At 40.5% G+C, this 14,372-nt stretch overlaps 1 protein-coding gene across 2 annotated transcripts in view; it reads right to left on the minus strand.

Annotated features, from left to right (window-relative positions):
* Positions 1 to 6,319: 6,319 nt before the first annotated feature.
* Positions 6,320 to 14,372, minus strand: part of Pign (phosphatidylinositol glycan anchor biosynthesis class N) — a 127,259-nt gene continuing 119,206 nt past the window's right edge. For both annotated transcript variants that reach the window (XM_052200217.1, XM_052200218.1), the window contains one exon: positions 6,320 to 8,233. In XM_052200217.1, the coding sequence (XP_052056177.1) occupies positions 8,110 to 8,233 (124 nt within the window). In that variant the 3' untranslated portion in view covers positions 6,320 to 8,109. The remainder of the gene's footprint in view (positions 8,234 to 14,372) is intronic.

A 14,372-nucleotide genomic window follows, 5' to 3' on the forward strand; every position in this document is an offset into this window, starting at 1 on the left:
TTTCTTTTGTTGCTGAGAATAGTTTTAGCTATCCTGGGTTTTTTGTTATTCCAGATGAATTTGATAATTGCTCTTTCTAACTCTGTGAAGAATTGAGTTGGGATTTTGATGGGTATTGCATTGAATCTGTAGATTGCTTTTGGCAAAATGGCCATTTTAACTATATTGATTCTACTGATCCATGAGCATGGGAAGTTTTCCCATTTTTTGAGGTCTTCTTCCATTTCCTTCTTCAGTCTTGAAGTTCTTCTCATACAGATCTTTCACATGTTTGGTAAGAGTCACCCCAAGATACTTTATACTGTTTGTGGCTATTGTGAAGGGGGTCATTTCCCTAATTTCTTTCTCAGCCTGCTTATCCTTTGAGTTTAGGAAGGCCACTGATTTGCTTGAGTTGATTTTATAACCTGCCACTTTGCTGAAGTTGTTTATCAGCTGTAGGAGTTCTCTAGTGGAGTTTTTTGGGTCACTTAGGTAGACTATCATGTCGTCTGCAAATAATGATAGTTTGACTTCTTCCTTTCCAATTTGTATCCCTTTAACCTCCTTATGTTGTCAAATTGCCTGAGCTAGTACCTCAAGTACAATATTGAAAAGATAAGGAGAAAGGGGGCAGCCCTGTCTAGTCCCTGATTTTAGTGGGATTGCTTCAAGTTTCTCTCTATTTAGTTTGATGCTGGCTACCGGTTTGCTGTATATTGCTTTTACTATGTTGAGGTATGGACCTTGAATTCCTGTTCTTTCCAAGACTTTAAGCATGAAAGGATGCTGAATTTTGTCAAATTCAGAAGGTCTTATGAAGGTGAGAAGAGAGGTAGTGAGAGAATGGAGGTCTCTCTGGGCTAGTAGGAAGCTCAGGATCTGTATAAAACATCTGGGATTTGAGACATTCTTTTCGAAAGCCTGGAATCCAGGCTGGGCTCCTCAGATCTTACCTGGCTCCAGTGGTTATAATGACTCAATTTTTGTATCTTTTTTTTTTTTTCAGTTCCCTGGAGCTTGGGAGATTGTGCTCAGTTCATAAAATGTTCGCCACATAAGCATGAAGACCTGAATTAGATCCTCAATACTCAGGAGTAAGACCTGAATTAGATCCTCAATACTCAGGAGTTTAGCAGCCAGCCAATCTAGCCCACTAAGTTCTAGGCCGACAAAAGACCTGTCTCTCCCAGCAAGGTGGGCAGCTCCTGAGGAAAGACACCTGAGGTTGACCTTTGGCCTCCATGAATGCTTGAATATGCAGATATATACATGAGCACATTCACACTCAAACACAATTTCATCATTTCAGTTTAAAAATCTTGCAAATGACTCAAATTGGCCTTGCCTGAGTCAGATGTGCACTAGTAAATCAGTCAAGTGTGGGGAAAGACAGACAAAACAACTCATTCAGTTCTTCAGAGATACCAGACTCAGGGCCACAGCTGCCCCAAGCAGGGAACACTGCACAAGAACACAGCTGCCCACTGCAAAATCCCACTATACACCAAATTATACAAATACAAAGAAACCACATTAGTATACAAGCTGGGCCAGTACTTAAATGCCTAAGAGGCCTGAGTGCTGGCAGATGAGCAGAAAGCAAGAAAGGAGAGGGAGAAAAAAAAAAGAGAGAAACCACAGAAAACATTAAGTATCCCCAACTTATCATCTAACAAGCAACATGCATTATGTAGTTATTTGTGAAGAGAGTAAACATTTTAAATCAAGTTAACATTTTTATTCTCAAAGTTTCATAAAAAATTTCAAGAATGGTGCAGAGTTCCCTAAACAGCCCTTTGCCCGGTTTCTATTTTAACACCTTACATCAGTAGGTGCATTTTTCACATTTAATAATATAGGTTGATATTTTATTAACTGCATAGTATTCTGCTTCAGTATCCTATCCAGAATACTTAGCAATCATGTCTTCTTAGATTGTTCTTGATGCTGATGGCTTCTTAGGCTTTTCTCGTTTTTTTTGAAGACTGGCCATTAGGTTTTCCTAGAATATTCTGTAACTCTTCCTAAATTGAAGACAAGTCCATTCTTCCTTATGATTAAACAGGTTGTGAACTATCAAGAGGAAGGTGTCATTTTCATGATGGCATATCTGTCTGAGTCCAGCCTTGACACAGGATTGGAGTTCTCAACTGGAAGCAGGGATATCTGGAAGGCGCATAATAAATATACACAGACGACTTTTTGGGTACAAGCTAAGTTTCTCTCCTCTCTCATTCTCTGTTCTCTCTCTCTCTCTCTCTCTCTCTCTCTCTCTCTCTCTCTCTCTCTCTCTCCCTCCTCCCCCTCTCTCCCTCTCTCTTTCATTTTCTCGCAGCTTTAGGCTATGCACACTTTGTATTCTCCTGCTCACCCTGCTTTCTCCTGTGCACTTTTCTTTTCTTGGACTCTCATGCTTATACATACCTCTGTGCGTTCCCCTTTCACACACATCGCACGCGCACACACACACATACCACATGCTCTCTTTCACTCACACACACTCTCCATAAGTACCTCATATTCACTTCTCACTTTTCACATTCTCTCTTCACTCACTCTTCACATGCTCTTCTCATGCTCCACCACCTTTTTCTTGCTCTAGTATTTTACCGATACTCCAAAAGCAGACAGAAAAAAAGACATTGTATAATCATTGCCAAATCAAATTCAAACGGATAACCAAGTCCCACAAAGAATCAAAAATTATAATTGTTCCCCAAAGTTTCAAGCTTCCCTGTTCCCAGGCTTATAGCTAAAGTAATAATAATTGCAAACTTATCATTATTTAAACTTTAACTTATTATACTTCAGAGCTCTGAAACTTACATTTTCTTGTGAAGCTCTAATGATAAATGGCATGCGCAAAGCTGCCAGGCAGTGGCCAGAAAGAATCAAGTTAACCCTTACTCAGTAGTTCTGCTAGCTTTCTGCTTCTACACATTGCACACAACTCTCATAAGAATCCCAGTGTTTTGACTTAGTTTTACTAATATAAGATTTCATATATTCTATACTTGCTTATCCAGGAACCATTGTCAAATGTTGTGCAAAACTTATTTCATAACTTCAATAGTTTTCTTTTTCTTTCTTGGGGTCCCAATGTTAACTCTATTTCATTTTCTAATAATTTCTTCAAATTTTGTTTGTAAGTCAAACATTAAACTAGAACTACCATTGTGCAGCTACTGCATTGTTTCCAAGATAAGAACACACAGCATGCACCTGGGCCATTAGGACTGTGCTGTGCTGTGCCCCATGCCTCAATTTTAATTGTTTAAGAATCATTACACCAGGGAACATCTAGTTTCACAGAATTCGCCAGAGCAGAAGGAGAAAGAAAAAAGTCAGATATAATAGAATAATTATGCACATCAAGGCCAACTGAAAAGCAGTCACACACAAATGAAATCTATACAGCCATGGTCCAGGGCTAAGGTTAGCAGAAATGGGAACAACAGTTGTTATAAAGAGCTGCTGCGGGCTACTGATATGTCTCCACACAGGCCTACTGCAGGCAGTCCCTGTCTCTGTATGCTGTCCCCAACTGTACTGTCAGCACAGCTTTCACTAACCTCATTCACTTGGCTGAAGTGGTACAAAAAAACAAAACAAAACAAAACAAAATAAACCCTTCTGCTTTATAAGCTACAACCAGCCAATTACAATAATTTCCAGGATAGAACAAAAATAAACCAAGGCACATCAAGAAAATTGACTTTGAGTTTTCTAATTTCAAACATGAAAGACATTATTTATCTTCAGCACAGGACCTATTAAAACACGGATCACATCACTGAGTTCATATTCTTAGCTATCCTGTGAAGATAGGATCAAGATAGTAAGAACATCTGTAAGGACTAACAACTATCCTTGTCAATAATATTATCCAAATCCACTGAACCTAAAAGGCTAAAAAAAACTAAAATGGCACAGTAGCACACACCTGCAATGCTACTACACTCAGAAATGAGGCATAAGGATCACTCTGAGACCGATTTTGGATATGAATCACACCAGGTGTCCCAAGAACAAAAAAATCATGGAACCATTGCTACTTTCAGGTATGATGCAAGCCAACCTAATTAAATCATTGCATGAAAAGAACTTACCTTTTCACCTAAGAGTAATAATTCAAAAATTTAGTCATTTTAAGAAATCTAGACAATGTTTTCACTGTGTTCTTACAAAATATTTTAATATTCATACATGCATATCTTTAAACCAAACTTGCCATCTGCCCCCTCACTACTTTTCTCTCTTATCTTCGTGAGCTCTTCATTCTTTTCTTTTCTTTTTTAATACTCACCATGACCATTAGTGCTGCCTGTATTCCATGGGTATAGGACCATCTACAGGAATATGAGTGGCCTCTTAGGGACCATATCACTGAAGAAAACAGAATGTCCCTCCCAGAGGAGCCATCATATATGCCGATAGTTCCTCAAACCATCTTCTACCCATGCTGGGATCCAAGCTGCCTTGATCTTGCTTTCACAATTTTTGAACAAAATAGTACTAAAATATTTAACTACTAATGCTTTTGAAAGTGTCTCATCACAAGAAAACAAGTTGTGATTTTATTTTTTTCAGGTTGAAGATACAAAAGACAAACTCCAAACTGTACAGACAGTGATGCACAGGCAAAATCTGCAGTATATTCTCAAGTTTTCTCAGTTTAACAGTTTAATAAACATATTTTACCAGTTTCCAGAAAAAGCTTCAATTAAATGCACAACACACGTTTGTAAAAATTTTGTGGAAAAGTACATGGAAACTTTTGTAGAATATATGTACCCACCAGAAAGGAAAAAACACTCTCCTGTCAGGCATATGGAAGTTGTGGGCATCCTGCATAAATTGATCTAACTACCAGAAATAATTAAACCTTCTAACCTAGATGTTTCCTAAACACTTCCTCAGGAAACCCTTTTATTATCATATATTTATTCATCAACAAGTGATGAAACAAATTTCAAAACCCTGTTTGTGCACATAAATATTACAATTCTAATGGTGAGTCCATCAACAATCTATTTTAGTATACTAGAGAAAATTAGTGACATATATACCTCAAATATTTTTATTTCTTAATAGAATTATATTGAGCAATCTATTTTTTATAAACTAAAAATAAGGGAAGAAATGGGAAATGCTGCCAAGACATTACACAGTGCAATAATTTTAATCACTCTGAAGTATTTCAGAGAGGACGAGGACACTGTTGGCATAACAAACTCTTGATGAGAGGAGAGCCCGGGCCAGGCTACTTTTGGTCTCTTAAAGGCTCCTGAGCACTAGTGGGACATGGGAACTCTCCGTTACCGTGTTGGTTCAGTGTCATTCTCTCTAGCCTCCTGATGAGATGGCATCTAATGGGTAAGTGGAGCTCACTTGGCTCCCAAAAGGAGAGGGGAACACTTAACTGCTGCCTGTCTCTAAAGGCATGACTGCAGCCCTTCATTGTCTCCTGAACTACTAGCATTAGAAAGTAGTTTCAAAAGGAAGAACAAAGGAACCCCTGACTGCTAAGAGTATGCGATGGCACAGGTGGTAGCAGGGAGGAGTACTGATGTGTGAGTAGCATAAAATCTGGAATGAGGGTTCCAGGAGAAGCCACACTGTAACTAATGAGCCACTTTCTAGTTCAGTTCCCTGATAATTAAGTTACTTCACACCTCACATACAGCGATTTTATAATACAATAGTCCTCTACCACAATCTGTTTCCTAATACAGGGTCTCATGTAACATGTGTTACCTATGCTGACCCTGAACATGTGATCCTCCTCCTCAGACTTATAAACTTTGGTATTATAGACAGGCCTGTGCCACCACATCAGCTTGTAATATCGTTTTTTTCTAAAATGTAAGAAAGCATTTTGTGTTCTAAGACTGTATATACTAAATAATAAAATACAAGGAATTTATTGGCAAATTATGAGCATTATAGTTAGTAGCAAAGATTCATTCATGATTTATGTAACATAGTATATTTTTTCATCTGTCAATCAATATTTTAATTTTTTTCACTTTGAGATGCCTACCCTAACTCTTTTCAGAAAGCACAGGTTTTTAGAAGCATAGGCTGGTGTCTAATTTTCTATGGCCTTCAACTCATGATCTCCTACCTACACCTCCCGAGTGCTGGAATTACATATATGCCACCATGCCCAGTCTATCCCCACTTCCCTAAAGCACTTACTAATTGAAATAATGCTGACTGGCACATTTTATAGGTTTTCATTTTGAAACCTAGTATAATATTTGCAGAATAAAATGCCTTAAAAAGAAATAAAAAAAAATTTGCCTAAATCTCATTTACTTCTGCTATTCAATGCAAAAAAAAAAAAAAAACAAACAAAAAAAAAAAACCAAACACTTCAAGATATGAGAAACACTGTGCCAGAGGGAAGAGTGTCTCCCAGGGAGTATGAGTGTGGCTGAGTGCAGCTGCGAGTCCTATATCTGCAGAAGCGTGCCTTTTACAGACTGGACACAACCTAGGGGCATGAGCATACTGTGGGGAACAAAATGAAACACACAAGGCAGAAAGCACCATTTACAATGTTAGTTTAAAAACATTAACTCTGGAGTTAAAGAGATGTCTCAGTACTTAAAAAGTAAATATTATTCTTGCAGAGGATCCGAGTTTCTCAGTGCCCATGTTAGGCATCTCACAATCTCTGTAGAAAAGGAATGTGAATTAAATTGTACAAAGGCAAATGGTAAGTGTTCACACAATGGGCTCAGAAGTCACCTGAGGGTTCTGCCCGTGTCAGCATTGCTGCAGTAGCTCTTTAGCTGCCACCTAGACTGTTCCCCAGTGATGCTGGGGCCTGTGCTAGGACCAGTACTTCTCACTTAATGCACTATAATGGGTTTCCTCTGTATCAGTAGAAAATAAAGTATATTTTGCTCAGCTGAGCTTACTCATCTAGATACGTATTTCCTTACCTGTCAATTTGAAAAATTTAATGACTTGTAAAGAGCTTTTTGGTTACCAATATAGACTAGTAACATCATAACTTGAATCAAAAAGGCAATTATTTTTTAAATGGGACATATACCAGCAAAATATTAGCCAAGCACTTAACAGTATTGTATAGGCAACTCTACAATGTATAGGTCACTTTATAGAAAACCCAAATAAAAATTACTTTCAAATTACCTCATACACTGGAATATACAAAAGGAAAGCTCAGTCTAATAAGAGGGCCGGCCTTTGGTCTAGCTAGACTATCAAGACAAAAGAGCAGTAAGTTAATTTGAGTCTTTGTGATACTGTCAGGAAACTATAGCCACTGATTTGGGGAGTGACACTGAAACAATAACCAACAAAGCCACAGAGTCCCCCCAAATTTGAAGATGATGCAGAAACTGACAAACTGTAAAGGTGAAAGCATTGCTAGCTGGCTGGCTGTGAGAGGCCTGGAAGCAGCACAGAGAGGCACAAGCCATTGTACTGCAGGAGCAGAGCTGGCACACCTGGCACACAGCTCTGCTCTGAGGCTCAGTACATCCCAGACTGTCACATGCTCCTGCACCACATGTACTTATCACATGCTCCAGCAGTCGGAGCTACCAAAAAAGCAAGTCAATGCTGGGTTTATGTTGCAACCTGTTGGGGAGGACTGTGGAGGGTGCCAGTATTGTCCACACAGTAACATAAAGCTGACAGAGAGGAGCAAAGGGCTATAGGAAAAAAGCTGTCAGACAAAAGAAAGACCATTATTTCACAACACCTGTAAATCCAGAATGCCAGATGCAACATTCTCTAGAAGAGAATGTACTGTGCATTATCATCCATCATCTCTTAAAATTACAGTGTTATCATGTATATGTGTAGGACATATGTGTAAGTGCATGGTGTGTGTGTGTGTATGTGTGTGTGTGTGCGTGTGCGCGAGACAGCTTGTACTTGGAGGCTAAACGACATCCTTTAGAAGTCTGTTTTCTCCTTCCCGCGTAGGTTCTAGGGATCAAACTCAGGTTGTCAGCTTGTTCAACAAGCACTTTTACCCGCTGAGCCATCTCGTTGGTCCAATATCCATTTTCTTGAATCCTTGGTGGGACTTTTCTTTAAGAAGGAGAATCAGGATGCAGATGCTGACTGATGGCTTCACCAACATCACATAAAATGGCTTTTGGGTTTGCCACACAGTTGGAGTTTCTTTGTTGTGAGCAACTGTGCCAGGCCATTAAGAAATACCAGAAAGATGGTCATGGACATGACAATCACATAGTGGCTGATGCTGCAAAAGGAGAAAAGAAACATGTAGCAGGCAAAGAGGGAATGTATGAGAAAAAGCACAAGATGCCTTCAATTTTTAACTGAAGGAATTTTTTAACCTGATGTACAAAACATGGAATTTAAAAAAATGCATAGAATTAGAAAAGGTACCAAGAATTTAAAACAGACATGAGGAGCTAGGGAGGTGGGCCAGTGGATAAAATACTTTTCCCAGCACCCATGTAAAGTCAGCCGTGGCGGCATGTTCCAGGAGGTGAAGACTGGAGGATCTCATGGTCTCACTGGCCAGCCAGCCAGCTAATCCAGCTAATTGGGAAATGGGTGTTAGGTCTCAAACCCAGGATAAATGGCTAACTGAGTACCTAAACATATCAAAGTAGATCTGGCCACCAGGTTCTCCCTGCATCCCTCAGTCCAGGCCTGTCACAGGGTGTGGCTGGCATACCATGTCCCCTCCCCTAAACTCCTGCAGCCCAGAGCTGGGCTGCTCTTCCCCCAGTTGACCTTCCCTATATAATCCAGCCATTTTGGTTACCTGGCCCTTTTGTCTGCCCAGGAGAGTGTCCTGGGCTCCTGGGTCTCCTCTCTCCCTGCTCCCTTCTCGTCACATGGCCTAGCTCAGGGTCATGTTCACCCTGGGCCCTCTGTTCCTTTTATCTATAATAACCTCCTCCCCCACCATACCTAGGAGTAGCCCGATACTTCATTTATTTCTTTTTTTCATTCATCTGGTGCTGAAACTATGAGACTGAAGTAAATGAGTTCTTCCAAGAGCCTTGGCCTCTCCAAGCCAACACAGCTGCTGACTTGACTCTCCTAGGGTTTGTTTGTTTGCTTTTGTCAGCTGCCACATTTGATTGCAAACCCTAGAGTGTGCATCTTCAGCAGCTGTCTCCTCCTACCTCCTCTCACCATCCGTCTCTTGCCTACTCCATGTGTCCTCTCTACTTACTAGGACACTTACCCTTCTCCCTCTTCTGGAGCCCTCCCTCTTCCTCCAAGCTCCTTCCAGTTCTCCGTTTTCTCCTCTATTCAGTCTGTCTTATCTTTCCCCCTCATCTAGGTAAGTGTTCCCACAGAGCTGCCTTCTTTGTCTACTTTTACTACAACAGCCACAGTGCTGTGCCGGGACACTCCTCTCACCCTACTGGGGCCCCAGTCACACGGAAAGGACATCTCTCCTTTGTTTTGAACATTTCTCTCACACAAGTCTCCAATCTGCACCATGGATTGAAATTCTTGTCACCATGACACTTAGGCCCTCTGCTCCCTCATAGCCTCTCTTCAGCTTTTTCCTGGAACTTCCTCATTTCCCCCTAGGAGCTACCTGCTAAGTTCCACAGCTTCTCTATGGCTAGGCTACAGACCTATACTGAAACCCTATCCACACCTCCCATACATGTTTATAGCTCCCTCCTGGAGTTTCCTCCCCCTTCAAGCTACCTGCTCTGACTCTTCCTTAAGCCCTCCTACATAGAAGTCCGCTTGGGCAGAGTCTCTATACTTTGTTCCTCTCAGCTCTTTCCTGAAAGTCTCTGCTGTACAGAGCCATATTGGGGCAGTCATGCACATGGTCAGAGTTTGACTTTGGTCAAGGCTAACTTCTCCCAGATAGCCAGGATCCTGCTCCACCTAGGGCGGAGTGCTCGAAGTAAAGGTTAAGTTCATTGTTCCTCCAGGTCTAGGAATTCCTGAATTAAGCAGGTGACCCACCCAGCTGCCGGAGCAGTCAAGACGAGGACCTCCAAGAGAAGCTAGACAACTTCCACAGTCAAGATGAGGACCTCCAAGAGAAGCTAGACAACTTCCACCGGAACTCAGCCTGGAGTCTGGGGGGAAGGGTTTGCCCAAACTGTTAAAAGGTCTGGCGCCATTAAAGTCTCGGGCTTTGATCAGTGAATATTGTCTTAGCCATACTTCTTTTCGCCCCTTCCCTTCCCTATTTATCCCTCAGCTTCTGTTCCAGAAACCCACTTCGTAATAGCTGCAGGCAGCTATGGAACCCAACACTCTGCTGCTTCTCTAAGCCCTCCTGGGCCTGTGACTCTTTCCTTGGTTCACCCCCAACCCCTGCTTAATTCAGGAATTCCTGCTCTCTCTCTCTCCTAGTGGTGTCCTGGCTTGTACATTGTGAATTTCCTTGCCTCCCTCTTTTAAGTTCTTCTGTGCCTCTGAGACCTTGTTCCTCCTGGAAATCCTGCAGCACTGGAGCCCTCCCTCCGGTGCAGATCCTGTTTATCCTCCTTGTCCTTCATGACTACAAGAGTTCTAAGAGCTCTCTTAGCTCCCTCTTAGATCATATGTGAACCCTCCCTATGAAGGAGTTTGTTTTACCTCCTTTTCTCCTCATATTCAGAGATTTTTATTAAAACCTTGCTGTCTTACTGCAAATGGCTTGGCGTCAGTATATAAAGCTCTATGGCCAAAGATGGCATACACCAGTTTCAAATTCTTACAGATTTTAACAACTTTGCCAATACACAAGCCATCCAAAGTATTTTATCTCTAAGGTTTTTCAAATTCCCACTCTTAAATCTTTTATCCCTATGATTTATTTCTTTGTGCTCTTCTCTCAAGAAATCTTTTAAGACTATTATGTATATAGTCTTTATCTCGGGATTTATAAATTCATTGGGTTTGGTTAAATAAACTATAAAATCTGTAATAAAAGTTACTTTAAAAATTGTAGACAAAGTTAATAGCTAAAAAAAAATCTATGCATAGAGTAATCTTAATTTGCTACATCATAATATATACAATCAAGGCTTGTTTAGGGTTTATGTGTTTGTATAACCTGAATTCAGCTCTTGTTTAGGAAAATAGATATTCTTAAAAAGCAATCATGTGGTCTTGGCTGACAACCTCATAAAAATGAAAACAACCAACTACATGAGTGGCAGCCATTTTACTAAGGTTAAAGAGCACATGCCGTGTTACTTCTCCATCTTAAGGTGACTAACCATGTGGCATTAAGCAGCATTTATAAAGCTTCTTAGTCTTAATGAGCTCTGTTTATCATTCTTCTCCTTTTTAGAATAAGGAGACAATAGGTTTCCAAAATATACTGGATTAGTATGGATGTTTATATGATGTTAAAAATTTAAGGTTATAAAGGTCTGCTAAGGGGGCTGGAGAGATGGCTCAGCAGCACTGACTGCTCTTCCGAAGGTCCTGAGTTCAAATCCCAGCAACCACATGGTAGCTCACAACCATCTATAACAAGATCTGATGCCCTCTTCTGCAGTGTCTGAAGACAGTTTCAGTGTACTTACATATAACAAATAAATAAATCTTAAAAAAAATAAAGGTCTACTAAGATAAGCAAGAGTTGATTTATAGATTTACACTTAACTACTTATATATCTTCACTAACTTGTTGAGTGTCAGAAAAGTTAGATAAGTAACAGCATGTGTTTGATAAATAAGATTTATAAATTCTTAATATCTATTCAGGTTCACAGTAATATTTATCTAGGTTCTTTGTCTTTGCTCACTTTGTTAAAATTTAGATATCTGGATAAACTCAGTCATACAAAAATCTGATATTTGACCTTCTGCCCGGTCATTTCTGCTGGGGCAGACTACGAGCTAGTCTGCTCCCCTGAAGACACCATATCCTGAGCCATCCTAGAGGATATGCTCTACTCAGAGCAGCTGACACCATATCCTGAGCCATGCTAGAAGATCTGCTGCACTCAGAGCAGTTGTCTGCTAGACAGTCTGCTCCCCTGAAGGTACCATATCCTGAGCCATCCCAGAAGATCTGCTGTATTCAAAGCAGTTGAGTAACTGACATCACAGTCTGAGGCACCCCAGGAAATCTGCTCTACACAGGGCAACTGAGCAACTGATTACCAGCTTGTCTGATCCCCTGAGGATACCACAGCTTGAAGGCATCCCAGGAGCTACTCTGTACATAGGGCAACTGGGCAATAGACACCTGAAGACCTGTCAGGGGCTTTGTGGCATGAAGGGCAACTGACCCAATAGACTGAAAGCATCCCTGAAGTTCTGCTGTACACAGGAAAACAGAAACCACAGTCCTTAGGGCCCCTGGAGAATAGTTTCACACAGGACAAAGCTTGACTCTTCCTCTGAAGACCCAACAGTCTGAAAGTCTCCCAGGGGATCTATTGCAGCCAGGGCAACTGATCAGCTTCTCTGCCTCTCTGAAGAACCCCCCCCCCCCCAAGCTGGAAAACCCCATAGGAGGTCTGTTATAGCCAGGGCCGCAGGCCTACCAGGAGACCTGAGGCAACCCAGGGACAAAAGAGGCAGACACCAGACAGAGCCACCCAGAACCAGCAAACACCAAAGATAACCAGATGGCAAGAGGCAAGCGCAAGACCATAAGCAACAGAAGCCAATATACATGAGCATCATTAGAACCCAGTTCTCCCACCATAGCAAGCCCTGAATATACCTGCACACCTGAAAATCAGGAAGCTGATCTAAAATTCTATCTCATGAAGATAATAGAGTTCTTTAAAAAGGACACAAATAACTCACTGAAAGAAATATAGGAAAACACAGGTAAACAGGTAGAAACCCTTAGGAAACAAATAAATCCCTTAAAGAAATACAGAAAAACACAGTCAAACAGGTAAAAGAATTGTATAAAGTGGTTTAAGACCTAAAAGTGGAGGTAGAAACAATAAAGAAAACACAAATGGAGGCAAACTTGGAAATGGAAAACCTAGGAAAGAGATCAGGAATTATAGATCCAAGTATCACCACAGACTATAAGAGAGAGAAGAGGGAATCTCAGGGGCAGAAGATACCGTAGAAGAGATTGATACAACTGTCATAAAAAAAATTCAAAACATAAGAAACTCCTGCACAATTAGCATAACAAATGACTCCCATGAAGAAGTAAGGAGAGGGTCCTGATCCTGGAAAGGCTTGATCTAGCATTGGAGGGGCGTATCAGGACAGAGAAAAAGGAGAGAGGGGATTGGAGAATGAGTGAAGAGAAGGTTTATGGGACATATGGGGTGGGGGGAACTGGGAAAGGGGAAATCATTTGGAATGTAAACAAAGAATATAGAAAATAAAAATATATAATTAAAAAAAATAAGAAACTCCTAACCCAAATGAAAAGACCAAATATACCAAATATAAGAATTATTGGACTAGAGGAGAACTAAGATTCCCAGTTCAAAGGACCTGAAAATGTCTTCAACAAAGTCATAGAAGAAAACTTCCCCAACCAAAGAAAGAGATGGCCATAAAGGTACAAGAAACTGACAAAACACCAAATAAATGGGACCAGAAAAGAAAATTCTCTCATCACATAATAATCAAAACACTAAACCCACGGAACAAAGAAAAAATATTAAAAGCTGCAACGGAAAAGGGCCAAAGTAACATACAAAGGTAGACCTATCAAAATGACACCAGAATTTTCAACACAGACCAGGAAAATCAGAAGATCCTGGTCAGAGAGATGCAGACTCTAAGAGAACACAATCAGCCCAGGCTACTATACCCATCAAAACTTTCAATCAATATAGATGGAAAAACCAATATATTTTAGGACAAAACCAAATTCAAACAGCATCTATCTACCAATCCATCCCTACAGAGGATGTTAGAAGTTAAACTCCAACACAAGGAAGTTACCTGCACCTAAAAAAAGACAAGATAGTAAGCATCTCACAACAAAGCCTAAAAGAGAAAATCACAGCACAAAAAGTCACAACAAAAACAAACATATCAGGAACCAACAGTCACCTGTCTTTAATATCTTTCTATATTAATGGACTCAAGTCACTTATAAAAAGACATAAACTAACAGACTAGATTTGCAAACAAGATCCAGCATTTTGCTGCATACAAGAAACACACCTCAATAACAAACACAGACACTATCTCAGAGTAAAAGGATGGAAAATGGTCTTTCAAGCAAATGGTCCCAGGAAACAAGCTGCAGTTGCCATACTTATATCCAATGAAATAGACTTCCAACCAAAAGTTATCAAGCATGAGGAGGAAGGACACTTCATATTCAGCAAAGGGAAAATCCACCAAGAGAAAGTCTCAATACTGAACATCTATATCCCTGCCAGGAGCCATTCTCACATAGATCTCAAAACCCCTTCCTCTCAGCCATTTCTAGCCTGCTTTCTGTAGCCTACTTT

This window comes from Apodemus sylvaticus, chromosome 12 (assembly GCF_947179515.1).
Source record: "Apodemus sylvaticus chromosome 12, mApoSyl1.1, whole genome shotgun sequence".
In the NCBI taxonomy this organism is placed as follows: Eukaryota; Metazoa; Chordata; class Mammalia; order Rodentia; family Muridae; genus Apodemus; species Apodemus sylvaticus.